This window comes from Trachemys scripta, chromosome 9, assembly GCF_013100865.1.
Source record: "Trachemys scripta elegans isolate TJP31775 chromosome 9, CAS_Tse_1.0, whole genome shotgun sequence".
NCBI lineage: Eukaryota > Metazoa > Chordata > Testudines > Emydidae > Trachemys > Trachemys scripta.
This window is the reverse complement of record NC_048306.1, coordinates 85346291-85374205: the sequence shown is the minus strand read 5'-3', so window position 1 is coordinate 85374205 and position 27915 is coordinate 85346291. Positions and strand designations below refer to the sequence as shown.

At 40.1% G+C, this 27915-nt stretch overlaps 1 protein-coding gene across 1 annotated transcript in view; it reads left to right on the top strand.

Moving 5' to 3' along the window:
• Window positions 1-27915, top strand: part of SI (sucrase-isomaltase) — a 155917-nt gene that overhangs the window by 120484 nt on the left and 7518 nt on the right. Inside the window, exons 49-69 of the mRNA XM_034781458.1 lie at window positions 803-1009; window positions 2836-2990; window positions 8092-8260; window positions 10181-10277; window positions 10382-10494; window positions 10603-10728; window positions 12395-12523; window positions 12651-12761; window positions 13210-13272; window positions 14707-14841; window positions 16768-16852; window positions 17549-17687; window positions 18408-18541; window positions 19717-19751; window positions 19851-19967; window positions 20489-20637; window positions 21099-21183; window positions 21294-21350; window positions 22300-22424; window positions 23171-23259; window positions 25687-25736. Of these exons, the coding sequence (XP_034637349.1) occupies window positions 803-1009; window positions 2836-2990; window positions 8092-8260; window positions 10181-10277; window positions 10382-10494; window positions 10603-10728; window positions 12395-12523; window positions 12651-12761; window positions 13210-13272; window positions 14707-14841; window positions 16768-16852; window positions 17549-17687; window positions 18408-18541; window positions 19717-19751; window positions 19851-19967; window positions 20489-20637; window positions 21099-21183; window positions 21294-21350; window positions 22300-22424; window positions 23171-23259; window positions 25687-25736 (2370 nt within the window). The remainder of the gene's footprint in view (window positions 1-802; window positions 1010-2835; window positions 2991-8091; window positions 8261-10180; window positions 10278-10381; window positions 10495-10602; window positions 10729-12394; window positions 12524-12650; window positions 12762-13209; window positions 13273-14706; window positions 14842-16767; window positions 16853-17548; window positions 17688-18407; window positions 18542-19716; window positions 19752-19850; window positions 19968-20488; window positions 20638-21098; window positions 21184-21293; window positions 21351-22299; window positions 22425-23170; window positions 23260-25686; window positions 25737-27915) is intronic.

The window sequence follows — 27915 nt, the reverse complement described above, 5'->3', positions numbered from 1 at the left end:
CTACTTGATGCATGCTTGATTTCACCTCTCAAACACTGTTTGACTGTACACCTGTTCAGAGGAAGTTGCAAGGTTTTTTTTTGTTGTCGTAATTTTTCTTTTTAATGGTGAGAAAAAGTGTATTTTTTCCCTGTCCGTGTATTCAGTAAAAGGTGGGCTTGCTTATCCTCAAACTTTCAGGCGGAGAAAAACCCTCTGGGCATACACAAAGCATGAAAAAATCTCACTCTGAAAATGAAAATATCAGAAAAACACAAGGAATTTGACAGGGGGATTTAGAATAGTGACTTTTAAACACCTGCATTTAATGCAGTGTTCCTTGCCACTGCTAATATAATATAATTTTATAAACAAGTGAAAGATGCTTCTATTAAAAATACACTTAAGAAAAGGAAAGATAAAGTTATCAAGTGCTGATGTTTTTTAAATGTAAATAAGTGATGACAAATCATAAATAAATCCCAGGAAGTTCTTTTCTTCATATTTCTAAACGTACTTAAATTCTCTGCATTGAAATTGTCAACTCAAATGGTGTATATCTGTATAATTGTAATGAGATGTCCTCCTCCAAGGGACACCACTGTAATGATGGAAAGTTTTCTCTGATATTAATTGCATAAATCATTGTGTTCTTCGTTAGGGTTCATTTTCACACTGTTCAGCGTTGTTGCAGTAACCTTTCCAACCAATTGCTCATGTAATGAGTTACCTGTTAAAATGGGATTTTTCTGGAATTGTCTTTTACTGTTATTAAAATGAATGATCTCACATACTGTTTTCTAATCTGCAATATATTTTTCAGGTTGCCTCTAACTTCCTTGTACCATCATGTTACTACCCAAGTAATTATGGCTATTCTGTCAGTAACATTCAAAACAACGATTCGGGTCTTACAGCTGACCTCTCCAGAAATCTTAATATCCCTGACCGCTATGGGGATCGTTCTCCCTCTATCAACACACTTCGCTTGGAAGTGAAATATCATGACAACAACATGTTGCAGTTCAAGGTAATTTCAATCTGAATCTGTTGAGACAATCTATGCTGAGATTGGTGATGGTGATACTTTTTCATTTTTACTGAGCTAAAATGTGACTAGACCGTACATGGCTACAGAGGAGAGTAGGAGAGAGTAAGAATTGACCCATCTTTTGAATGGCTTATGTAAAGGCTGCCACAGTTGAAGCCTTGGTGCTCAGGGGCTCCCCCTCAGATGCATCCGGGAGCAACTACACATCTGCCTCCTTCTAGGGAAGTGGTTCTCAATCTTTCCAGACTACTGTACCCCTTTCAGGAGTCTGATTTGTCCTGCGTAATCCCAAGTTCAAATCACTTAAAATCTACTTGCTTTCAAAATCAGATACCCAAACACAAAAGTGTCACAGCACACTATTATTGAAAAATTGCTTACTTTCTCATTTTACTGTATAATTATAACAGTTGGAATATAAATCAGTTGGAATATAAATATTATACTTACATTTCAGTATACAGTATATAGAGCAATATAAACATGTCATTGTCGGTATGAAATTTTAGTTTTACCGACTTGGCTAGTACTTTTTATGTAGCCTGTTGTAAAACTAGGCAAATATCTAGAAGAGTTGATGTCCAACCTCGAAGACCTCTGCGTACCCCTAGGGGTATGCTTACCTTGGTTGAGAACCACTGTTCTAGAGCCTATTTCATTATATTTTGTTTTATCATTCAAAGAGAGTGATCACGTTTTCTCCAAACTGCTAATGATGGCTTGCTGTGCAAATACGTGGATAACACTGCTTTGTTTCGTACTGTTGCAGTAGCATGACCTACTGATTACTGAGCAATTTGACCTATTCCATATGTAATGTCATATCACATTGTGTCCCATGTCTGACATGTTGAATATTAGAAGTGGTGTGAGGTTCCAGAGTGCTTATTCTCACCTCTTTGGGGTTTTTTCTCTGTGAGCTCTTTTACAGACAGCTCAGCGTGTCAGTTGAGCTACCTAAGTTTCAACAAACATCAGTGATGAACATAGATGTGCAGGGTTTTATCAAAGCACTGAGGTAATAATTGACGAGGAACCAGTTCAAGCTGTGAAAAATCAGCCTCCACAGCTATAATCCTCATAAGGTGCCTCAGAGATGGCTCCTATTTGTTTTCCTTATAAAGGACACAGGGATTGAGAGTGGACTCCTGTACATTATGTAAGGTGTACAAGAGCTTGAGCGAGGAGTCTGCAGCCACTTACTTTTCACGGTTCAACCACATGTGCGGCATCGTCTTCCTTAGCTGAACATTCTACTAGCTTCATTCTGCTGCCTTTAATCAGGCTGAGTAGTATCACGTTCTGAGAGTCCTCTCATCGGGCCAGATTCTTATTCAGGCTGAGTAGCACCTCACTCTGCAGATCATCCAATTGAAAACCATGAGTCTACTCAAGGAGTGAGATACTGCTCAACAGAATTAAGCAAGTACTGAAAATCCGTGTGCAAAATTTACTGTGTCTTTGTAGGATGTGATAAAGATCTGAATTCAGTCTTAATGAAAGCCAAGTTTCACTAGAATACTCATTAATTAATTCCCCAATTAATATAAAAATGGTATACTCAAATGCTTTCTTGTATTAGTATTAGTAACCATATCGGGACACTAGGGAGGGGAGGAGAGGAGGGAGGGAAGCCGAGTGCTGCCTTCTGCCAGCGGTGGGAAAAGAAAAAAAAACCGCCGGCGGAGCAAAATATCAGGACAAATTGCATCCCGACCAAAGATCGGTTGGGACGCGGGACAAACAGCTAAAAATCGGGACATCTGGTCACCCTGCCTTCAAGACTACTGTCTTTCTTTTCATAGATTTATGATGCCAACAATAAAAGATATGAAGTTCCAGTACCACTATTCCTCCCTAGTACTCCAACAAGTACAGAAGCAGGTCGACTCTATGAAGTGACTATTAAGAACAATCCATTTGGTATTGAGATTCGGCGCAAACACACTAGAACAATTATGTAAGTGAAAACTTGGTTTGCTATAGATGACATTTTAATTTTAACCTGTATGTTTGGTGGAAATCCCTAAATACTGGCTTAGCTTTGAATAGGCTGCATTTTGCTAAGCTGCCATGGTGTTACTGCTGAAAAGTACTTGATGTTAAATTAACTTGATATGTTTCAGGAAGATCTATTTATTATTTTAGCGTAATTCTACACGGGAGTTGGAAATGCAAACAAAAAATAGAAGTGTATCTGTGGTACCTATAAATTTGAGATAGGCTATCGGCCTTGAGTACAATCCCATCTGAAACACTAGGTATGTACTCGGCTAACCTGTCCTGTTGCTGGCATCGCTGTGGCTACACTTGTAGTTTTACCATGCTAGCTTGATGAGAACTAGCACAGGTATGTCTGTCTGAGCTGGAGATCACACCTCAAGTTCCAGTGTAGACATATCCTTAGAGGGCACATTATTACATCAGTGATAACATCCTCAAGAGCTTCCAGAGCAATTAATTCTCACTTAGAACTAAATCTATTGCAAAATATCAAACTAATTCTGAAAAATTCAGAACGAAAAGAATGTGGTTTACAGATGCTGATTCTGAGCTGATACCCAACTTAAAAGAGACGCTATCCCACTGACGCTGGAGCTGTGGCTTAAACAAAATGAAGATAGCTAAACATTTCCTTTGACTGACTGGTTGTGCTCGTGTACATTCCACTGTAGGTGTATGTGCACCCAATGCACTTGAGTACAAGACTTCTGCCAGCAGTACCACTAGTCAGTATGCGTGCCCCTGCTCTTCTCGTGCATGGACCTGAGGCCATAAAAGGGACATGGCTGCCACCTCCCTCTCAGTTCCTTCATACCATCTGTGGTGAGAGCTGGAGAGCTTCCTGTTGCTCTTGAGCCTCAGTTAGCCATCTGTGAAAGAGATTTTCTGATATGTACATACTTATAGTTCACTTCGTATAGTTGCAGTTTAGTTAGTTAGCTGATGATTTAAATCCAGGGGATTTTTGCATGGCAAAAAAAGCCAAAACATCTGTGTTCCACATGCATGGCTGTTATTGAGAGTTTCAAATGTTGCCTAATTTGTTTAGGAGAGGGACAAATGGGGAACAAATGTCCTATCTGTACCTCTTTCCCCACGAGGATGAAGAAACAAAGGAATTCCTGTCTTAAAGTTAGTCTTCCTGAAAAGACAACATGTCCCTCTTAAGAGCCTGATCCTGACCATGAGAGAGCAGAGCATTCCTCCACAAGGAGTGCCTCTCTGGGTGCCATGGCTCCAAAGCCTGTTTTGGAAGAGAAATGTAGATTCCTAGATCTAAGATCTAAGAAAGTTTAACAGATTAACCAAGAAAATGAAGAACAGAATGGTTCCCCTATCATCTGTTATCCCTTCCTGGAAGGTGGAGGATTAGTACGTTGCCCTCCAGCTGCAGGATACATACTTACTTTCTGTGGCTAGGGTGTATTGCCACATGAATCTTTAATTCATGGTAGGCAATATGCACTATCAGGACATGGTGCTGCCCTTCAGCCTAACACATGCCCTGAGGGTGTTTACCAAATGTATGGCAGTATTGGCAGGTCATCTTCAACATTTAGGCATTCAGATATTTCCTTATTTGGATGACTGGCAGTGAGGAAAGAGTTTGCTCTCAGGATGTCCAAGCCATGTTGGTATGCACCAGGAAGGGCGCAACCAGAGCCACTTATCAATGAAATGGAAAAGGTTCCCAATCTGGACTGGGTCTCACCGGTTGTCACCAAGTAATCCAGATATTACACATATATTAGATTACCTGCTATATTTTAAATATTATGGTTTTCCCCATCAGTTTTCTAAGGGTGCATTTAGCCTCTATCTCTGTGATACATCCACTGGTAGATGGGATTTACTGTCTTTTCGCATCTCTCGATGCCTCAGTTCTTAAAAGTCCCAATTCACATATGCCCTCCTGTCTCTGATCCACTAGATGAATTTAGTTTTGTCTTGTTTGATGGTTCCCCATTTTTTATCTTTTAGCAACAACACCCTTATAATTGTTGCTATCAATGAAAACAGCATTTCTGGTAGCAGTCAGGTACCATCTGCTGAAAGGGAGTCTGTGCTTCAGGCACTGTTAGCAAAGCCTCCTTTTAAGACATTTCACAAAAACAAAGTTTCTTTTTGGCCACACCTTGTTTATGTCTGAAGTTCCACCTCAATCAGATCATTCATCTTCCGGTGTTTTTTTTCCAAAGGCTCACTCTGGTAAAGCCAAAGAGAGGCTGCATACTTTGTACATTCTTTTAGATTATCTCCTATACACTTTGTAGGAGTACAGGGCAGCTAGTTAGAGAACTGTATATATCTCATTGGAATTCTGACTGCATCAAACTCTGCTATTATCTAGCAAAGATTGCTCCCCCTCCGAGGATAATGGACCATTCCACAAAGGTTCATTCCACTTCCTCAGTGTTCTTGAATAACATACCAATAGTGCAGTGTTTCCCAAACTTGGGACACCACTTGTGTAGGGAAAGCCCCTGGCAGGCCGGGCCGGTTTGTTTACCTGCCACGTCCGCAGGTCTGGCTGATCGCGGCTCCCACTGGCCGCGGTTCGCTGCTCCAGGCCAATGGGAGCTGCTGGAAGCGGTGGCCAGTACATCCCTCGGCCCGCACCACTTCCAGCAGCTCCCATTGGCCTGGAGCAGTGAACTGCAGCCAGTGGGAGCCACGATCCGCCGGACTTGCAGACGTGGCAGGTAAACAAACCAGCCCGGCCTGCCAGGGGCTTTCCCTACACAAGTGGCATCCCAAGTTTGGGAACCACTGCAATAGTGGATATATGCAAGACAGCAACTTGTTCACTAGTATATACCTCTTCCGGTCACTGGCCTATCACTCAAGCTTTCTGAGATGGTGCCAATATGGGCAAGTCATTGCTGCAATCTCTCTTCAAGTGATCCAAAGTCCCACCATCTGTAAGGCAGCTGCTAGTGAGTCACCTGCAGTGGAATGTTTTTGTGAACAATCAATTGAAGGAGAAAAAATGGTTACTTACCTATACAGTAACTATCCTTTTTCCCGTTGTGTTGTGCACCTATACGTTCCACGACTCTTCCTCGCTACTTAGTGTATTAGCTGGACACTGGTATGAAGGAATGGAGAGGGAGGCAGTGGTCAAGCTCCTTTAAAGTCCTTGGCTCCCTGCATGAGGAAGGCAGGGGTGCGTGTTCCACAAGTGGTACTGCAAGGATACATCTTTGATTTGAATGAATGCGGCGTGCATACACCTTGAGCAGAATGCGTATATTCACAACGGTATTTAACATTTTTATCAATGACCTGGAAGAAAACATAAAATTGCCACTGACAAAGTTTGCAGATGCCACAAAAATTAGGGGATTGTTAAATATTGAAGAGGACAGGTTCCTGACTCAGAGTGATCTGGTAAACTGAGCTTGAGCAAATGGACATTTTAATATGGATAAATGTAAATGTATATATCTAGGACCAAAGAACAAAGTCCATACTTACATGATAGGAGATTCTATCCTGGGAAGCAGTGACTCTGAAAAAGATTTGGGGGTCATGGTGAAAAATCAGCTGAATGGGACTTCCCAGTGTGAAGCTCTGGCTACAAGAGCTAATGCATTCCTGGGATGCATAAGGAAGAGGCTCTTGCCTAGGATTAAAGAGGTTATTTTATTTCTATATTTGTACCGGTACGACTGCTGTTGGATTACTGTGTCCAGTTCTGGTGCCCACAATTCAAGAAGGATTTTGATAAATTGGAGAGGGTTCAGAGAAGAACCCTCCATTCACATGAATGACTTAAACGAATAGAGAACATACCATATAGTGATAGACTCAAAGAGCTCAATTTGTTTAGCTTAACAAAGAGAAGGCTCGGGGGTGACTTTATTACAACCTGTACGTATCTACATGAGGAACAAATAGGTAATAATGGGCTGTTCAATCTAGAAGAGAAAGGTATAACACAATTAGTTGCTTACAGCTGAAGCTAGACAAATTCAGACTGGGAAGTAAGGCATACATTTTTGACAGTGAGGGTAAGTTAGCCATTGGGACAGGGTGGATTCTCCATCACTGACAATTTTTAAACCAAGATTGCATGGTTCTCTAAAACACATGCTCTAGGCATTATTTTGGGCAAGTTCTATGGCCTGTATTATACAGGAGGTCAGACTAGATCAAGGATTGGCAACCTTTCAGAAGTGGTGTGCCGAGACTTCATTTATTCACTCTAATTTAAGGTTTTGCGTGCTGGTAATACATTTTAATGTTTTTAGAAAGTCTCTTTCTATAAGTCTATAATATATAACTAAACTATTGTTGTATGTAAAGTATGTAAAGTAAATAAGGTTTTTAAAATGTTTAAGAAGCTTCATTTGAAATTAAATTAAAATGCAGCGCCCCCCGGACCGGTGGCCAGGACCCAGGCAGTGTGAGTGCCACTGAAAATCAGCTTGCATGCCTCCTTTGGCACGCATGCCATAGGTTGCCTACCCCTGGACTAGATTATTGCAATGTTTTTTTCTGGCTTTGGAATATTCTGAATCTATGAAAACTTTTTCTCCTGAGTAGCAGCACAAATTACGCAAGAGACCCAAAATTTTCACAATTTGCTTTTGGTTTGAAAGTTCAGGTGCTTATCCAAGCCAACAAAACTGTCTTCAGCCTTGACTTCACAAATCATTCAAACTTCAATCATCAGACTCTCTAACATTTCCTTTGCTTCCCCATGTGTCATCATTACTAAGCATACGATACACTGGGTTTAAAAACATCACTAAAATTGAAATTAATATATAGATTAATTAGAGTTTCCTTCAGTTCTAAGAAACTTCTTAATACATATTTAGTGTTCATTTTATCTAAATTCCAGAGTGTATTCAATAATACCCAACTTCCTTACAGTCTGACACAGATAGTCTTCCAGCAGATTAAACAGTCACCCTGCACTTCATTAATAAAAGCAATTACATGGCTAATACACCAAATATTCTCTGTAACTTTCAAAATTCTCAGCCACTATTATTTGTGTATCTTTCCAGCTCTTTACTTATGAAAGTTGGGTAATCCTTCTCTTTCAGCTGGGATTCTCAGGTACCTGGCTTCACCTTTAGCGACATGTTCATTCAGATTTCTACCCGTCTGCCATCACAGTATGTCTACGGATTTGGTGAAACTGAACACACTACATTTCGGCGTGATATGAACTGGAACACCTGGGGAATGTTTACAAAAGACCAGTCCCCTGGTGTAAGTAGAGATGAAGTTTGAATTAGATTCTTTCCTAAACAACAACTATGTTCTTGGTGCACATTACTTTGAGTTTTTTCCAGGGTGACTATAGTATATTTTGTTTTAAAACAATGCAGGCAGTAACACTGGTGTATGATATGCCCTGTTCACAGATATCATTATCATTACAACAAACCAAAACTAAGTTTAGTAACAGTTAAAGTCCTCTCAGATAACTTGGGGTTTGGAAAAAACTTCCCTTAAAACAGGTTATTACATTTTGGATTAATTGCACTTTTCTCTGAAGCATCTAATATTTACCACATCTGGAGATGGGATAGCAGGCTATATGGGCCACTGATCTTATCTGTTATGTCAATTTCTATGTTTCTATGGTATATGTTGGTTTCTACAAGAACTGAGCAGACCTGGAGAACTATTTTTGGCCATACTTTTTGCCAGTTTTCTCTCATCCTTCCCACGTTCCGGAAATTTAACTTTTATTAACTTTTCAAGGTTTGATTATTTTGTTGAAGGCCACTTTGTGAAATCCACTTCTAGCCTGAAATATTGTGGTTTTAATATTTCATATAGACATGTCTTGGCAGCCGTTTTATCCACTTTGCAAATTTGGCTTGTGTAGAGAGGACAGGGAGAGGGAGAGCAACCCATAGACAATCACTCTCACACACACATAGTTAAAATATATATATTGGCCAGGTTTCCTGCAATGCGGGATGCTCAGAGCTCTCGTTGACTTTAATGGGAATTACGGGAGAGTGCCCAGCAATTCTGAAAGCACACACCAACCCCACAGGTGAGGTTGGGGCAGAAATGGCGAGGAACATAAGAACAATGGTTCCACCTCCAAGAGTGAGACGGGTTAGTACCAGGTCATGCAATCCCAACATCCCCCCACTACACAGGTCACCCTGAGGCACCAAGATGTCAGCAGCAAGAAGCAGGGAGCAAGGAGAATGCAACAGTCAGATCTCCCTGTGAGCAGGGCAGGCATTAGCTCAGATGGAACCAGCCTCATATCACTTTCAGGCTGCTCCTATAAATGTGACTAAATGCTGGAGGACTTGGACATAATCCTGGGTGATCTTTTCTGGGTTAAGGGGGTACAAAAAATGTCCACTTTTCCAAGTTCATAGGGAGTGACTGAGAAGATGTAGAAGTATGCCCGGGTAGGGCTTCTGCCTGCAAACAGAAAGAGAAGGAAGTGGGTCTATCTGGGGCCTCAAATGTAAATAGTAATTTCTATATATACATATATGTAAAACGACTAAGACTGATCACGGACTCATGTGTTTTTATGAAAAGTGGTTCAGTGATAAGAACTGTATGTTAATGTTACGCACATCACATTACAGTGGGAGCCATCACAACAAGTATTCCAGCAAGCCACAGTATAGAGAAATTTTTGTGAAGGAATTCTGTGAAACTACAGGGATGAAAGTTCAGTGGATTAGCAAACTACATGACTTGACCCTTTAAAATGAGTGCTCCGTAATCATTGGTTTTCTAGTTGTAAACTGCTGAGCTGTCATTGTTAAAAATATGTGATAGGAAAATACATGGGTGGATCATGTTATAGACTGTTACATGTTTCTCTCCTTTATATGCTGCTTCATCAGTCTAGTCATTATATACCTTGCTGTCTTCTATCTACATAGCTGTACTCTCCTGACCTTTACAATTACACCTTTAGAACTTTTTGTATAAAACAAAAATGTCAAAAGGCCATTTGAATGTATCATACAATACAGCAAAAGTGCCTAAAAGATGAAAATTGTGGGAAAGTTATTTTATGATAACTTTATGGATTTATCAGTAGTCATTTAGGAATATTAGACCATTTTCTTGCCAGTAGAATGTTCACAAATATGTGCACCTCCAAAGTGAAACCATAACTTCTTTTTCTTGTTTTTGCAGTACAAATTGAATTCCTATGGTTTGCATCCCTTTTACATGGGCCTGGAAAATGATGGAAATGCTCATGGAGTCCTCTTGCTTAACAGTAATGCAATGGGTAAAAACAAATACTTTCAGAAATAGTTTCCTCTATTATGCACTTTCTCATAAAAATGGTTTATTGAACTACTTGGTTCCTGAATGTATGCTCTGCGTTTTCAGATGTCACATTCCAGCCAACTCCTGCTCTGACGTATCGCACTATTGGCGGAATTCTGGACTTTTACATGGTGTTGGGCCCAACGCCGGAGTTGGTTGTTCAGGAATACACTGCAGTAGGATTGATTATGTTAAAAGTTATACAACTAATTGTATTTTTGTCCTATTTTCCATATTACCATGATTAAATAATGTTTTCTTCCCCTCTATTTTATTGTTGTTAGCTGATTGGACGACCGGTCATGCCACCATACTGGGCTTTGGGATTCCAGTTATGCCGTTATGGATACAAAAATGACACCGAAGTCTCTGACCTGTACGAGGAAATGAAGGCAGCTAGGATACCTTATGTATGTTGTTTGCAGTTATAATTAGTGATGTTATTTGAATTCTCTAATCACAGATTTGTTCTCTAGGGAAAAAGAAATGAGAAATAATTATAGAACCAAAACCACATACTGTACTGAAACAGTATTCTTTGTATGCTTTAAGCCCCTTTATGCCCTGTTCACAGATGATATTATCATTACACCAAACAAAAACAATTTAGTCCTATCAGGCCTTGCTACTCAACCTGGAAAGAATGAAAGAAGTTAAGGGAAAAGTCTGTACCATTCCTTGTCACCTTCACATCACCTACAGTGTTGTCAATAGGGTTGATAAGATTGTCCAACATACCATAAGGCATTCACTTCCATCTCCTACAGATTCTGAAGAGCAACACATTCTCTAACTTTATCCATATTGTGCCCTCATGCAGAACCTTAATAGTAGCCTCATATTCCCTGTATCCAGGCATCTGGCTGTCACAGATTACATTCATTTGAAAAATTATTCTTCCTTAACATTGCTAAGATCACTGTTAAGGTTTTGTGTAAGAGCAGAAGTTGGATGAAGTCCACAGTAGGTCATATCCTGGTATGGGCCACCATTTGTAATGATACCCTTTTTCAAGTAGTCTGCAAGGATGGAACCCACGTCTCCTGATCTAAACGTATGAGCCTCTACTTTTTGAATTAAAGGACCAAGCACATTATCTTAGAGAAAGTAGCAAACTCATAAACCTCTATATGTGGTCACTAGCGGATGCATCTTTTTTTAAAAACACATTGTGTGTTTTTAACTCAATTTACACTCTGGTGGTGGCCAGTGGTTTACTTCCACCTAATGTGTGGAAACTACAAACTGCCCTGTCTTCACTATGAGTTTATCTAATATTAGTTAACTTGAATTAGATAATCCGAGTTAAGAACACATCATATTCTCCAAGAGCAGACAAGGCCTATAGTCAGACAAATAGCTATTGATGTTAGCACTTCTTCTGGGCAGGGAAGTTTATCCCAGATGTCATAGGGCTACAGCAGTTCATCTCCATTTATGTACAGCCCCCACTCATAACAATTCAGTTTATTTACAGGATTGAATTCTTGATCTCAGGAACTAACAGCATAAACTACTGCTTAAGTTAAAGGACCATAACATTTTTCCACAATGTCTAGAATGACAATTCTGATGCTACTGTTGCACCGTACCATTCTGTTTTCATGGCATTCTCCCTGCATGATATGAAGCTCCAATTTATATATCTCTTTACTTAACTTTATTAGCTGCTGTATAAGAACATAGTAAAAATATGTACATAGAAAATGGTGCTTCCTTCAAATCTTAAATTGTGCCTCTATATAAATATTTTGAGCCAACTTCTTCCTGGTGCAAATCCACTAAATTTATAATATGGATGAATATATAGCACATACTGATGAATCTAGCCCAATGTCTTTGCTTTAAAATACAGCCTTATTTTGCCTTATTACTTTTGTTAAAGCCAGCATTCTCTTACTTTGACTGTTGTGTTTTAAATATTAGTTAGGCAAACTAATTCAGAAAAAAATAAGAACCCCCGATGATACCATTTGAAGCTAATCCAGTCTGAATCAGACTTTCTAAAGTTAATTACACCTTTGACTTCTAAAATAATTTCTAACCTTTTTTGTGTCTTGTTTTCACTTATTGCAGGATGTACAGTATACAGACATTGATTACATGGACCGGAAGTTAGACTTTACTCTCAGCCCAAACTTTTCTGGACTTCCTGCTCTGGTTAATCGAATAAAAGAAGAAGGAATGAGATTCATCGCTATTCTGGTCAGTAGTTTGGTACTTTTTTCTTCACTTAGTATACTTATAGATAGTGAAATACCATAATTCACTTATTGAATTAAATAATGTACAGTTAAAATAACTGCAAAACTGGATTCTCTCTGTATTTTAGGACCCACCTATTTCGGGCAATGAGACAGATCCTTATCCAGCTTTCACAAGAGGCGTGCAGGATGATGTCTTCATCAAATGGCCTAACAGCACTGAGATTGTCTGGGCAAAGGTACTGTTGTGAGAACTACAGTTTAAAAATGAGGAGTGGATTTCAAAGGCAAAAATGACTGTTCTGAATAAATTGGTTTTTTTTTTAATTGAGGACTTTCTTATGTGGATTCCTCAGGCTTTGCCTGCCATCCCTCTTGTTTAGTGTGTCTGTGATACCTCTGGGAGAGGTAATAGTGAGATGGTTTAGACTGTAGTGCTATCACTATACCAATGATATTCAGCTGTATCTCTTTTCTTAGGGGAGGGGTGTACATGTGCATAGAAGGAATTTATTTTGTGCAGTGCTAAATGTACGTACACTGCAAAACATGTAATATTTTCTTTGCAGTTGTGAGTGCACTGTGACCTGCAAAGAGTACATTTTAAAAGCTGTAGTAGGTCTCAGAAACTACATAAAAATCAATTCAGTGTAGCTTAATTTCTTTTCTTCCCTCCTTTCTCTTTAGGTTTGGCCAGATTATCCTAATGTAGTAGTTAATGAGTCTCTAGATTTAGAAACACAGATCGAGGTATGTATGCTTAACTTTTCTACCAATGTTCCCTTCAGTCCCCTCTCTCTCACAGTCTCTTCACCTCAGCCTACTCTACTTTCTTTCCTTCTTCTCCTCCCCTCCTCCCCCCCCGATGATTACTGTGAATTCTGGTCGCCTCAAGGTATCAGTGTACGATAGATATATTTAGTGGCATTGTATATGTATAGTTGGGATTCTTTCTTCCAATGTGCATTACTTTCCAAAGCTGAATTTCATCTGTCATTTTGTTGTCCAGTCACCCAGTTTTGTGAGATCCTTTTATAACTCCTCGGTCTCCTTTGGACTTAACTATGTTGAATAATTCTATATTGTTTGCAAGCTTTGCCATTTCACTGTTCATCACCTTTTACATTTCATTAATGAATTTGTTGAACAGCATAGGTCCCAGTACAGACTCTTGTGGTCTCTGCTGTTCACCTCTTTCCATTGTGAAAACTTACTTTATTCCAACCCTTTGTTTCCTATCTTTCAATCAATTATTGGTCCATGAAAGGACCTTCTCTCTTATCCCATGACTATTTAGTTTGCTTAAAAGCCTTTGGTGAGGGACCTTGTCAAAGGAAGAACAGGAGTACTTGTGGCACTTGTCAAAGGGTTTCTGAAAATCCAAGTACACTATATTGACTGGATCATCGTTATCCACATGCTTGTTGAACCCCTTTAAGAATTCTAATGGAATGGTGAGGCATGGATTACTTTTACAAAAGACTCTTCCCCCAAAAATTATCTTGATCCAGATTCGTTGCCCCAAAAGAATAGCTTTATTGTGGGTATCTCCCCCACCTCCTCTGCAGTGAAAACTGATGCAAATAGTTCGTTTAGCTTCTCTGCAATGGCCTTGTCTTCCTTGACACCTTTGCGATCCAATGGTCCCACTGCCTGAATGGCAGGCTTCCTGCTTCTGATGTACTTAAAAAAATCTTATTGTTAATTGTTACGTCTTGAACAAGTTGCTTCTCAAATTATTTCTTGTTTTGCCTTATGATACTCTCTCAATAAATTTGCCAGTTTGTTCTCCTTCCTATTTTCCTCACTTGAATTTGACTTTCAAATGTTAAAGGATGCCTTTTTTGCCTCTAATGGCCTCCCTTACTCTGCTGTTTAACCACGGTGGCATTCTTTTGGTGCTCTTACTGTCTCTTTTTGATTTGGACTATACATTGTGTCTGATGCTTTATTTACCTGAGACTATTTACTTTAGTCTGAGACATGTTTAGTTGAACAGTTAACAAAGAATACGTGTTTTAGGATTGAGTTTCATACCACTGTAGGTACATATTAACAATAGATTTCTGTAGTTTAATTACAATCTTAGCCAGTGGTTTAATTTGTTTAGGTTGTTAAATCAGTTGAATACCTTGATATCCAATACCTGTGTCTCTTTTCATATATTGTATTTTGCTATTTTAGCTGTACAGAGCTTATGCAGCTTTCCCAGATTTCTTCCGCAATTCTACAGCAGAGTGGTGGCAAAGAGAAATAGTAGAATTCCACACTAATCCAGATAATCCAGAGAAGAGTATAAAATTTGATGGCCTGTGGACTGTAAGGGCATGCTTTTCTTGTTTTGTTTCTTTGTTTAGTAATACACCTTGTAGGACATTTGTTACTGGTGTCATGAAATTCTTACTATTCTAAGAAGGCTTCAGTAACTTTTATGCTACTAAGTAGTTCATTATTTTTAATACCATGTTGACTGCTTCTTCATCTCAATGGCTGAGCCCACAATGAGGAAACTTGAGTGTTAGCCTCAGCAAAAACTTCAAACACGATGTATATGTTTAATGCTGTTTGTTTTGGGGACTCTGTGCCTGACGGCCGCATTTCATTATGCTTTCTGTGGGAGTTCAAGGATCGGGTCTGATTTGTGGTGAGCTAGTATGAACAACTGTGGATGAAATGCAAGTTAGCAGGAAGGGAAATCAGAGCACTAGCAAAGTAATCTAACGCCTGCCCCTGCACGGGTATTTCCCAGTTGTGAAATCTTTGTGAGTCAATTTAGTGCTCAAAACAGTTGGGGTTAAAACAAATTGACTTCAACGAGTTATTGTTTAGTTGGGCACTGTGTAAGCTTCCTCCCATCACGATCAGTGCACATCCATCCCTGTGGAAAAGTTAAATTTCAGGTTATGAAATTGCCTAAAATGCAACAATGTAGACCACATAGACAAATCACGTAATAGCATTAGATGTGATGAGTGTACAATGTATATCCACATACACCAAATGGGCCGTATCAGTCAGCATTGTTTTGACAAATAATGTTCTCTTAACAACTTCTCCCAAAATCACTGCAAAAGATCACCTTGCTTTTTAAATAATTGTAGCCATCCAATGTAAAATAACTGGGTTAATGTATTATGACCATGAGGGAAAACCTGCTGTTAAGAAAATCTGTGTTCCTGCAGTATGTTTTATGCAAATGGCTGATATATGAAATGTTTGGGTTGAGTTTCAAAGTAGTCTAGGGGATTATGACACACACTAGTTTTATTGGAAGATATGTCTAAATTCCCTAGACTCCTTTGAAAATCTCAACTTCAAGAGATTGCAATATGCATGGCTTTCATTTACAGAAAATGTTACTCTGTATCCATTTCCTAAAGAAATATGTCAACACAGAGATTTCTCAGCTTATTAATACAGTACAATAATGATATGCCAATTAGGATAAACACCATCAGTATCATGATACTGTACTTTGACAAGCGGTGAAAAAAAATCTATTACTGTTCTATTCTGTGTTTCTGAACCCAGCACAAATGTCTGTCTGTTAGCTCGTATAAAACAAATTAAGGGGTAGCATTTTGGATGGATCGAGTAAAATATGCAAAGTGGAGCATGTTGAATAGTAAAATGCTTGACTGGTGAAGACAAGCACAGAGTTCAGATTGCAGTGATCTGTGGGGACATTTCAATGGGCATATGGTGCTACTCAGCGTGCATATGGGTAATAGAATTGGAGCTGTGTGAGAAACATGAAACACAAGCAGCTTCTAGGCTTAAAGAGTGCACCCCTCTGCCCTTTGTAGTGATTTCCTCTCTTCCCCATGCTGATTCAGAAATGACACAGATGTACTCCATAGGGAGCTATACAGCCACGTCCATAGCTTCTCAGCCAGGAGCCTGAGAAGTAGGGGCCTTTAGTGTATGGAAATAAATTGCAAGTTTGGGGGAGCACCCTAATTAATTCAGTCAGAGCTCAGGGAGGCCAACAGCTAGTGGGGAAACAAAATAACATTCGTAATAGCACAGCATTTGTCAGCAGAAGAGTTCTGATGAATTTTCCATTTATTCAATTTGTGTGTATATTTGCTCCCTTGTTTATAAGTAGATGGCATATTTCCCCCTTAGAATTCAAACTGACACAGTTAGGAAACTTTAGTTCATTGAATATCTGAGTAGACATTGGTTCAGGACAAAGTTACTGAATATTTGTGTTCTTTTCTTAAAAAAAAAATAAAAAATTAGGACATGAATGAACCAGCAAGCTTTATTAATGGAGCAGTTGATGGCTGCCGAGAACCACTTCTAAACAACCCACCTTATATGCCACGTAAGGAATCCTATCTGTAGTTTGCACTCTTATTATCACACACATTGTTATTAAATCATACCCTGTGTCACCCAGCAGAAAAGATTTGTAAACTAGATCCTTTATTATTAATTATTCTCTGTGGGCCAAAAGAAGAAAGTTTATTTGGTCCAACCTTGCATAAAATATTAAGCATTAACTTATTTTTTCATATTAAAATCCATGCTGCAAGGAAAGGGTTGTAAGCATCAACAATAATCTTTTATTTAAGATTACTTCCTGTGATATACTTTGGGGCTGTAGTTAAAAATCTTAAGGAGAATATGCAAACTAAGGTCCTGATTCCACATAGTAAAATGGCACCTTTGTGGTGAGGACAATGATATGACATGCTCATATCCAAATTGTAATAATATTGTGGCCATGAATTAGTATACAGGAGTGTTGGACATAGATAGTATTTGGAGACAAATTCTCAAAAAATTGGAGGGGCATCATCAAGGGATACATCATGCCATCATTCCAATTGAGGAACTACTATTGCAAAATTGCTGGGAATTCATGGCCCTAAATGTTCTTGCCAAAATACATCAGGACACAGGCAGTTGAAAGAGGGCGGTAGTACAGGAAAAATGGAGGTTTCAAGAGTGAGTGACTTACCTGGTTTCTTGTTGGCATTATGTTTAATGGTTTGACTTTTAATCTCCTCCTCATTAGCTTTGGCAGAAAAGGAAAAAGGGCTGGATCTCGTGACCTTGTGCATGGAAAGTCAACAGTTTCTGCCAGATGGGACCCCTGTGAGGCACTATGATGTACACAGTCTGTATGGATGGTCACAGGCACAACCTACCTACCAGTAAGTCATTTTCACTTTTTTCTTCGAGTGCTGTTGGTGGAGCAAAAAAAAAAAAAAAGAGTACCACAAAATATTGGGACTAATTGCGGTTGGGACGTGGGACAAACGCCTAAATATAAAATCAGGACCGATTTTATCGGGACGTCTGGTCACCCTAAATACTACAGAAGTGCAAGCAGTTAGCACTGGTATTATTTCATCGTGTAGTACATAATATAACATTTAAAAAATGTTAGTCTAGTGTTAAAAATATTAAGGGCCAGAGTGTGCCACATGTGGGTGTGCAAGAAATTATGCCCCTTCTTCCACTCAGTCCCAGGACAGTTTGTATCCTTGTGCTCCCAGTGCTTCATCCCAAGAGGGGCTGAGCACTTCACAGGTTTGTTCTGGAGAACTCTGATGCTGATTGCAAAGGCAGCAACCCCAACTCTCTCCCCACTGGCAAATAGTTCTGATCTAAGTCCTCATCCTGTAAAAATTTATGCACATAAGTAACTTTTCTCGTGCGACTAATTCTTCTTAACTCCATATAACTACTCTCAGTAAAGTTAAACACGTGCATACACAGCTGTAGGATCAAGGCCTTAGAAGCTAAGAACTACATTTTCCATAGAAATGTAGTCTCTCCATTTGATGTCTCCTAATTAGATATTTTATAGAAAGGATTTTTTTCTATGGTTGCCACATCTAATGTGCTTATGTTTGTATTTTTGATATTAGTGCTGTACGCAATGCTACAGGGGAACGTGGAATTGTTATCACCCGATCAACGTATCCCTCTAGTGGACAATGGGCAGGTCACTGGCTTGGTGATAACTATGCAAGATGGGACCAGCTTGAAAAATCTATTATTGGTATGAGGAGTAACTTATTTTAATGGCCCTCAAACTTTAAACCATCACAAAGGAAAAAAGTCTGCTGAAGCACAATGGCTGCACTAGGAGTTAATTTTGTTTTTAGAGCTATTTCTGATATTATCACTATTTTCGATATAGGGAGTAGCCCTGAAGCCTGAATGAACTTCTTAGGATTGCCCAGTGTAGGACATCTCTCCTCATTGATGAATAAGTAACATCTGAGCAACCTTTACACATGTTAAGTTGTTTCCAACCTGAGCTATTGTTTTAAACAGAATTAAACATCTTTGTCAGATAAACAAAGACAGCTAAGACTGGCTGTTCAGTTGATGTTACACATATTTAAAAACACATTAATGAAGGTATAACATAAGGAGCTGAAATATCAAGGATCTCCAAATTACCATGACCAAAAGATCATAGGGCACTCAGAGAGGTGATTAATTAAGATCAACTGCATGAGCTTACCACAGATCTACAGGAAATCACATTTCCTGTGACATACAGCACATGGTTCTATGCCGTATAGTACAAAATCAACATTTGGAAAACCACTACATAACCAGTGGAATGCTGGCTAGTCTCCAGATGCTAACTGACATGCTAACCATGCTAGGTGGTTTTGTACTGGGAAATGAGAGGGTTTCAGTAAGAGAGGGACAAATCCGTGGAGCTTGAATGGGGATGCAGAACTTCTTTCATTGAGTCATCCGGACACTGGGTGATTGAACCATGCATAAAGAGGCAACAGTATTTTTGCTGAATCACTGTAAGGTTGTATCAAGTGTTTTAGCTGTAATGTAGGGGTGTAACTCCAATCTGTGAAGCTTTCTCAGATATATGGATCTAGAAGCAAAGAGGGATCACATAGATAAGGAAAACCCTAGAACCATTCAAGCTATAAGGGCTTAGGCTGAGGTTTATGTTGTGTTGTCATGTAAACTACTAAGAAAAGCAACTCTCAGTAAGTTTGGAAGATATCACAGCAAGAAAGTGGAATTGTGCCATTTTACAGTTTTATATCATGGGGAAGTGGGACCAAGACAGTATCCTTGTCTGTAGTGAATCCCATCTGGCCCCACCTCCCCTGCTAAGAATCCCTCCTCATTTGGCCTGATAGAGAAAGATGCAACTGCAAAGTTTGTCTGATTTATTTTTGGATTTTTTGGCAGGTATAATGGAGTTTGGCCTCTTTGGAATTTCCTATGTAAGTTAAGTTATTAGTTTAAATTCCTATTCTAAATGTTTTTATACCATTCTAGTGATCTACAATATTCAGATCTAATTACCTTTTAAATGCTTTTAGATTGGAGCAGATATCTGTGGCTTCTTCAATGATACAACATATGAAATGTGTGCCCGCTGGATGCAGCTTGGATCATTTTACACCTATTCTAGAAATCATAATGTGATAGGAACTATGGTGAGTTGACGGTTCTCTGTAAATTATATGCCACTGAGATTAGTCAATTCAAATAGCATTAGCTGCAGTTCCTTTCCAAGGTAGTGCTCTGTAATAACGAAAGGATTATTCACCCTAAACTAGGTCCTGATTGAGCATCCATGGAAATCAATGCAAACAATTCCATTGACTTCATTGGGGCTTGGATCAGAACCTAAATTTCAGTGTCCTTTACCACAGTATCAAGCCTGCCGTTTGGCTGTTTGGAAAGGGAGCGGACTTCATTTCCCAGGAAGCCAGCAGAGCAGACTTCAGCTACAACCAGCGTTATTTGGACTTGATTTGGACCCACAAAGATGCATGCTTTATTTGAGATCTCTAAATGTGCCGCTTTCTATTTGTCTAAAACTTTTGTTTGAACTTTAGTCAATAAAGCCAAATTCTGCTATTGGATGCCCACATGCATTTCCTGTTGGCAGAAAGGTGGACACAAGAGAGATTTTACAATACAAATAGTAGCCCTGTTTTATCTTTATTTTTAGAGGCAAGATCCTGTTTCCTTTGATGAAAAATTTCAAAATATTTCCAGGGACGTACTCAATACAAGATACACACTGTTACCTTATCTCTACACTTTAATGCATGAAGCCCATGTTCTTGGTAGCACTGTAACACGTCCTCTGCTTCACGAGTAAGTATTAAGTGTTTGACAGCAATATTGATACAGAATAACTGAATCATGATGAAGCAGGAGTTCAGTCTTTGCCCAGTCATAAACCTCACACCTGCTTTTTCCCTATGACCTATATGAGGCTATGCGTACACCCCTTTCCGTAGCCCTTTGTCCTTCTCTGTTCTGACTGGCCCTTCCCCACCTCTCACTAATTGGAGACACAATAGCAGACAATCTGTCCCTTCCTTTAGGGAAGTGCAATCTAGGTGACATGAACTGAAAAAAGGGAGTTTATCCAGCTAATGTTCTTTCAATGGCACGTCAGTAACTTTAACCACATAGAAAAATGGTGTTTCACTTCTGTATGGGGGCCTCAAGCAACTGGAATTGATTGGTGGCATTAACCTGACTGTGTGCCCAGAATTAAAAATAAGACTGAAAAGATTAAGCCGTGATTGACAATGTTTTCATTCTTTTAGGTTTGTGGAAGACAAAAAAACGTGGGATATATACACACAGTTTTTGTGGGGCCCAGCACTGCTGATTAGCCCTGTATTGAAAGAAGTAAGCATTTCAATATTTATGTTCTTTATGGAATGAACATTTAAAAGGAAGTGTATAAAAACATTGATTTAAGTGTTAATTCTTATTATAAGTGTGCTTTCACATTTCAGGGAGCTACAGCAGTGAATGCTTATATACCCAATGCACGCTGGTATGATTATTACACGGTAAGCAACTTAAGAGTGTTCTTTGTATAATAGACCTTTTTAAAGAATTGCATCCTAGAAAGTTCTGAACACTTCCTTAGAAATACTGTGCACCTTTAATTCCCATCGACATCAATGCCTCTCAGAATGCACTCAGCAGCTTGCATGGTCAGGCCCTAATATTATATTCCAGTTATTTTAAAAGATACTAAACTCTAATTGAGCACCCAAAACTTAGGAAAGGGTCAAATAATTGTGACCACCTAGGACTGGTCAAATATTATTTGTCAGTAGTTGCCATTTTTAATAGAAAACGTTGATTGTTTTCACATGCAACCAGTTCTGCTGTCACCGTTTTAAAACGCAACTGCGGAATATATGGAAATGCCAGTATACAGAAAAGCAGAGGTGTTTCAGAGTGACTGTCTGGTTCCCCCCGTATAACAAATCATTTTATTTTGAGTTTCTTCATTACTTTGCCTAATTAACTAGCATTGATACAATGAGATGTGTGTGTATATATGCACATTGCATGATAACAGCTAGCTCATGCATCTGGTATATCAGACACAAAGTGTAACTCCCCTTTGTCCTGTGACTGAAGCGTCACCTCTGAAGTGTCAATATTTTGCAGTTAAAGCACCAGAAAAGTTAAAAAACAAAACAATACAAAGAAAGCAAAACCAACTTGTAGCCAAAGTATAGTGCTCCTTATGATGTAGCACATGAATCAAATATTTACTTAAAGCTATAGCACAGTTTATTAATATTGCATCACAGATGGGTTTGGAAATGGCCATATTTATGGATTTCAGGTAATGTTTCAGTGAGTTAATTGTGTAAAATGATGTGTAGGTGCAGCACTACTTGACTTCACAGGCAGAGGAAAGATGTATTGTACATTTGTAAGCAAAATTGCATTGAACACGATTTTTTATGCCTTCCTACTCAAGAACATCTTCCTTTATAGGGAAAATATCTTGAAGTAAGAGGACAATTACAGACATTGCCAGCACCTCTTGAGCATATCAATCTTCATATCCGGGGCGGTTACATCATCCCCTGGCAAGAACCTGGTCTTAATACCAATCAAAGGTAAATGAAGTAAATTGGAGCATTTCCTTTAAAACAATTTTACAGTAATTTTGGAAAAACAATGCTAATATTTTACTCAATATTAACAATTGTCTACATGGAAATTAGAACTGATCTGTTAATTTGTAGCTTGGAAAGTGAGTGACGTTTATTTACTCAGTTTTTGAGACCTCAGTGACATGGATGAGATTTGTATCCTCTGTAGGACCCTTATTAGCAATAATACAGTAAGAAAAACATATTTGTATGTTTCTTTATTTTACGGTATCTTTTTTTTTTTAAAGGCCACACCTAGCACTCCCCTGCTTCCAACCATGTAAATCCCATTGATGTGTAAGGGAGTTGTGCATGCAGAACAAAGGCTGCATGAGCTCCCAGTTTTTGTTCTTTATTGTCTTTCTCCATAATTCTGAGCTTGGAAATTATGGCCATGATCCTGCATCCTTGAGTGAATAATGCTGAAATTCATGAGTAACGCATTGACTTTACTCACGTGTATAAGATTACTCAGATGAACAGGAGTTGACAAGAATTAGTCCTAAATAAGAATCATGTTGCTATTTCTTTTTAAGTACACAATGCCTGCTCAATCTGATGATGTAATGGAAAAGTATATTGACACTGAGAATGGTGCCTATATTTGTAAGTGTGTGTCAGGGAATCCAGAAGTCAACTTCCAGTTGTCACAATATGTACAGCTGTGACTCCAATGAATGTTCTTTCTGGCTTCCTTTTTATTTTTGTAGCCGACAAAACTTTATGGGACTTACTGTTGCTTTGGATGATAACAAGGTCGCTCAAGGTCAGCTCTACTGGGATGATGGAATAAGCATTGGTAAGTGTGATCACTTTTGGTATAATATCAAAGATGGGCTCCACTCCTGCAAGTGACAGCATACAGGTAAAACAGGATCAGGACCAAACTGATTTAAACAGTTAAAAAATTTTAAATTAAGATGTTTGACATAGGGGCCATCTCCTCAGAGGTGTCTGAAGGTGGGAGTATAGGTGGCTTTTTGCTCCCTCCTTCCAGAGGCTGATTCTTGGCTGTTCCTAACGTGCACCAGTTGGAACAGCCTCCAGGCTATTTGCTGGCCCCAAATGATCCAAGAACACAAGGTACTCAAGCCACACTCCTTTCTATTCTTTGCATTACCCAGAGTACCAACTGTTCATGGATGGGGGTGCAGGGCCAGAAGTATATAAGTAGCCCTTGGTATATAAACCTAGGGCTAGTTTGTACCCAGCCCTGCATAGATGCCTAAGGCAGGTGAGTGCAAGGAGCTATCCACCCATCAGATATTTCCTATATTTGTACATGACTCTTACATAGTGGACCATGAGGATCCTTTAATATAATTTGAAATAATTGCCAAATATCCCTATGGGCAGTTAGTTGTAAGTATTTCCTTATTTAATAATCAACAAGCAAGTTTCTTTTGAAAATTTCTGCAGAATTCTAGGTCTGTCAGCTGAAATATTATAGTTCTTCTTCGAGAGATTGCTCCTGTGTATTCCACAGCAGGTGTGCGTGCTCGCCACGTGCACCGGTGCCGGAAGCTTTTCCCTTAGGAGTACCCGTACTGGGGGAGCACCGCAGCGACCCTGGAGTGATGCCTGTATATCGCGCTATAAGGGGAGCCACAGACTACCCCCACCCTCAGTTTCTTCTTGCCGCCAGTGAAGGTAGTCGAAACTTTGTGCTCCAGCTCTGCTGCAGCCTTCTCTTCTCAACCTTAGTGGTACCATTCGTGGATTGTTCTTCAGTTGTGAGAGTGGGCTCGGGGCATGCCCAGTGCCCCAGGCTTCAAGTCGTGCGACTCCTGTCGCCGTTCTGTGCCTAGGAGTGACCTGCACACTGAGTGTCTCCGCTGCCTGGGTGAGACTCACATCAACGACCGCTGTAAGATCTGCAGGTCATTCAAACCAAGGACCAAGAAGGAGAGAGACATTAGACTTCGAGCTCTCCTGATGGAGTCGGCGTTGGCCCCAACTCCGGCATGCCGAACGGACTTGGTGCCCAGCACCCCATCGTCGGTGCGTAGCAAGGCTCCCTTGACCAGTCGGCGCCGCTCTCCCTCCAAAAAGCAAGGGAAGGGCCCTGCCTCGCAGCAGCTCCGAGACAAGGAAAGAGGGGAGGCTCGTCCTGCGTCGGGCAGCCCTCAGTCCTCCCCGGGCTCAAGGCCTCTGACTCACGTGGAGTGGAGCAGCCCAGTGCCATCCACACACGCATCCCCACCAGTACGGATGCTGTCGACGCCAGAGACTATGCAGGCTGCGAAGGACATCAGGAGCCTGCCGGTCCCGTGCACGCAGCTCTTTATTGCCTCGGTCGAGCGGGTGAAGGGGCAGCCTATCTTCACCTAGCGGCTTTCCCACTGGATCACTTTGTGCATACACACATGCTATGATCTCGCAGGGGTGCCCCCGCCACCGATCATTAGGGCACACTCAACGAGGGCTCAGGCCTCATCAGCTGCCTACGTCGCCCATATCCCCATCCAAGACATTTGTAGGGTGGCCACTTGGGCCTCAGTTCACACATTTACTTCGCATTACGCGATCATCTCCCAGTCTAGGGATGACGCCGGGTTCGGCAGGGTGGTACTCCGTCCTGAACTATCCTGAACTATCGTGAACTCCTATCCACCTCCAACAGATATTGCTTGGAATCACCTACTGTGGAATACACATGAGCAATCACTCGAAGAAGAAAGGACAGTTACCTGTTCCGTAACTGGCATTCTTTGAGATGTGTTGTTCATGTCTATTCCACACCCCACCCTCCTTCCCCTCTGTCGGAGTTGCCTGGCAAGAAGGAACCGAGGGTGGGGGGAGCCCATAGATCCCCTTATAGCACAATATACAGGCGCCACTCCAGGGGTCACTGCAGTGCTCCCCCAGTACGGGTACTGCTAAGGGAAAAACTTCTGGCACCGGTGGCCATGGCGAGCACGCACACCGACTGTGGAATAGACATGAGCAACACATCTCGAACGCCAGTTACAGAACAGGTAACTGTCCTTTCAAACTTGGAACAAATTTGTGCACTAATTGCATAACACTAATTAAATATGGTATTTATAGAAATATGAGAACAGCGAACAGGTGTTATATGATCATTTGATTGTAATGTTTAAACTGAAAACAGCAAACAAAAAGTTTGTAAAGGTATTGGTTTTGTAAAAGTTTAGGTGCATTTTATTTTATTTTTTGGTAATAGAATAGATTTTATTCTACTGATTTTTTTCTTCTTTTATAGACACATATGAAAATGGTAATTATTTCTTAGCAACATTTGCCTCAAGCCAGGTATGTATTTATATATATATATAGTCATTTTTAAGTTCTTTTTTTACCTCCCAATGAAAATTTTTCAAGACTCAATAGTTTTATTTAAAATTATATCTACAATCATTCTTTTTACAATCATTTAACTGTTTCCCATTGTACCCATATACCATTCATTGCAACATTCCTGCATGTTAATTATATCATAGAAATGTAGGGCTGGAAGGGACCTTGAGAGGTCATCCAGTCTGGCCTCCCATGCTGAGGAAGGACCAAGTTTACCTAAACCATCCCTGACAGGTGTTTGTCTAACCCAGGGGTCAGCAACGTTCGGCACGTGGCTCGCCAGGGTAAGCACCCTGGCGGGCCGAGCCAGTTTTATTTACCTGCTGTTGTGGCAGGTTCGGCCGATCGCGGCCCCCACTGGCCGCGGTTCGCCATCCCGGGCCAAAGGGGACGGCAAGAAGCGGCGCGGGCGAGCGATGTGCTGGCCGCGGTGTAACTTGTTCTTAAAAACCTCCACAAATGCAGATTCCACAACCTCCTTTGGAAGCCTATTCCAGTACTTATATTAGACTTGTTTTCCTAATATCTACCCAACCTCTCTCTTGCTGCAGATTAAGCTCATTACTTCTTGTCCTACTTTCAGTGGGCATGGAGAACACTTGATCACTGTCCTCTTTATAACAGCCTTTAACCTATTTGAAGACTGTTATCAGGCTCCCACTCCATCTTTTCTCAAGATTAAATAAGCCCAGGTTTTTTTACCCTTTCCTCATACTTCAGGTTTTCTAAACCTTTTATCATTTTTGTTGCTCTTCTCTGGACTCCCTCCAATTTGTCCACATCTTACAATGTGGCACCCAGAAACCATACACAGCCGAGGCCTCACCAGTGCCAAGTAGAGCAGTTACAGTCACCTTCTGTGTTTTACATATAACAGTCCTGTTAATACGCCACAGAATGATTTAGGCTTTTTGCAACTACATCACGCTGTTGGTTCATATTCAGCTTGTGATCCACTGTTACCCCCAGATCATTTTCAGCAGTACTTCTGCCTAGTTATGCCCCATTTTATATTTGTGAGATTGATTCCCCCCCACCTTCCTAAATAGAGTACTTTGCACTTGTCTTCATTGAATTTTATCCTGTTGAATTCAGACCCACTATCCAATTTGTCAAGGTCCCCTTGAATCCTAATACTGTCATCAAAAATACTTTCAACCCCTTGAAGTTTGGTGTCATCTGCAAATTTTATAAGCATACTCTCCACTACGTTATCTAAGTCATTAATGAAAATGTTGAATAGCGCTGGTCCCATTAGATGCATCCTCCCAGTTCAACAGCAAACCATTGATGACTACACTTTGAATAACAGGAGTACTTGTGGCACCTTAGAGACTAACAAATTTATTAGAGCATAAGCTTTCGTGGACTACAGCCCACTTCTTCGGATGCATATAGAATGGAACATATAATGAGGAGATATATATACACACATACAGAGAGCATAAACAGGTGGGAGTTGTCTTACCAACTCTGAGAGGCCAATTAATTAAGAGAAAAAAAACTTTTGAAGTGATAATCAAGCTAGCCGAGTACAGACAGTGTGATAAGAAGTGTGAGAGTACTTACAAGGGGAGATAGAGTCAACGTTTGTAATGGCTCAGCCATTCCCAGTCCTTATTCAAACCGGAGTTGATTGTGTCTAGTTTGCATATCAATTCTAGCTCTGCAGTCTCTCTTTGGAGTCTGTTTTTGAAGTTTTTCTGTTGTAATATAGCCACCCGCAGGTCTGTCACTGAATGACCAGACAGGTTAAAGTGTTCTCCCACTGGTTTTTGAGTATTTTGATTCCTGATGGCTGTTACTCTGAAACTTACACTTTGAATATGGTCTTTCAACAAGTTTTGCACCCACATTAGTGTTTCAGCTAGACCGCATTTCCCTAGCTTGCTTGAGAGACTGTCATGGGGGACTGTGTCAAAAGTCTTATTAAAATCAAGCTATATTACTTCTACTGCTTCTCTCCATCCACAAGGCCATCAATTCCATCAAAAAATGAAATAGGGTTGGTTTGGCATGATTTGTTCTTGACAGGTTTTGAAGTTAGGCTAGGGTTACCATACGTCCGGATTTTCCCGGACATGTCCGGCTTTTTGGGACTCAAATCCCCGTCTGGGGGGAAATCCCAAAAAGC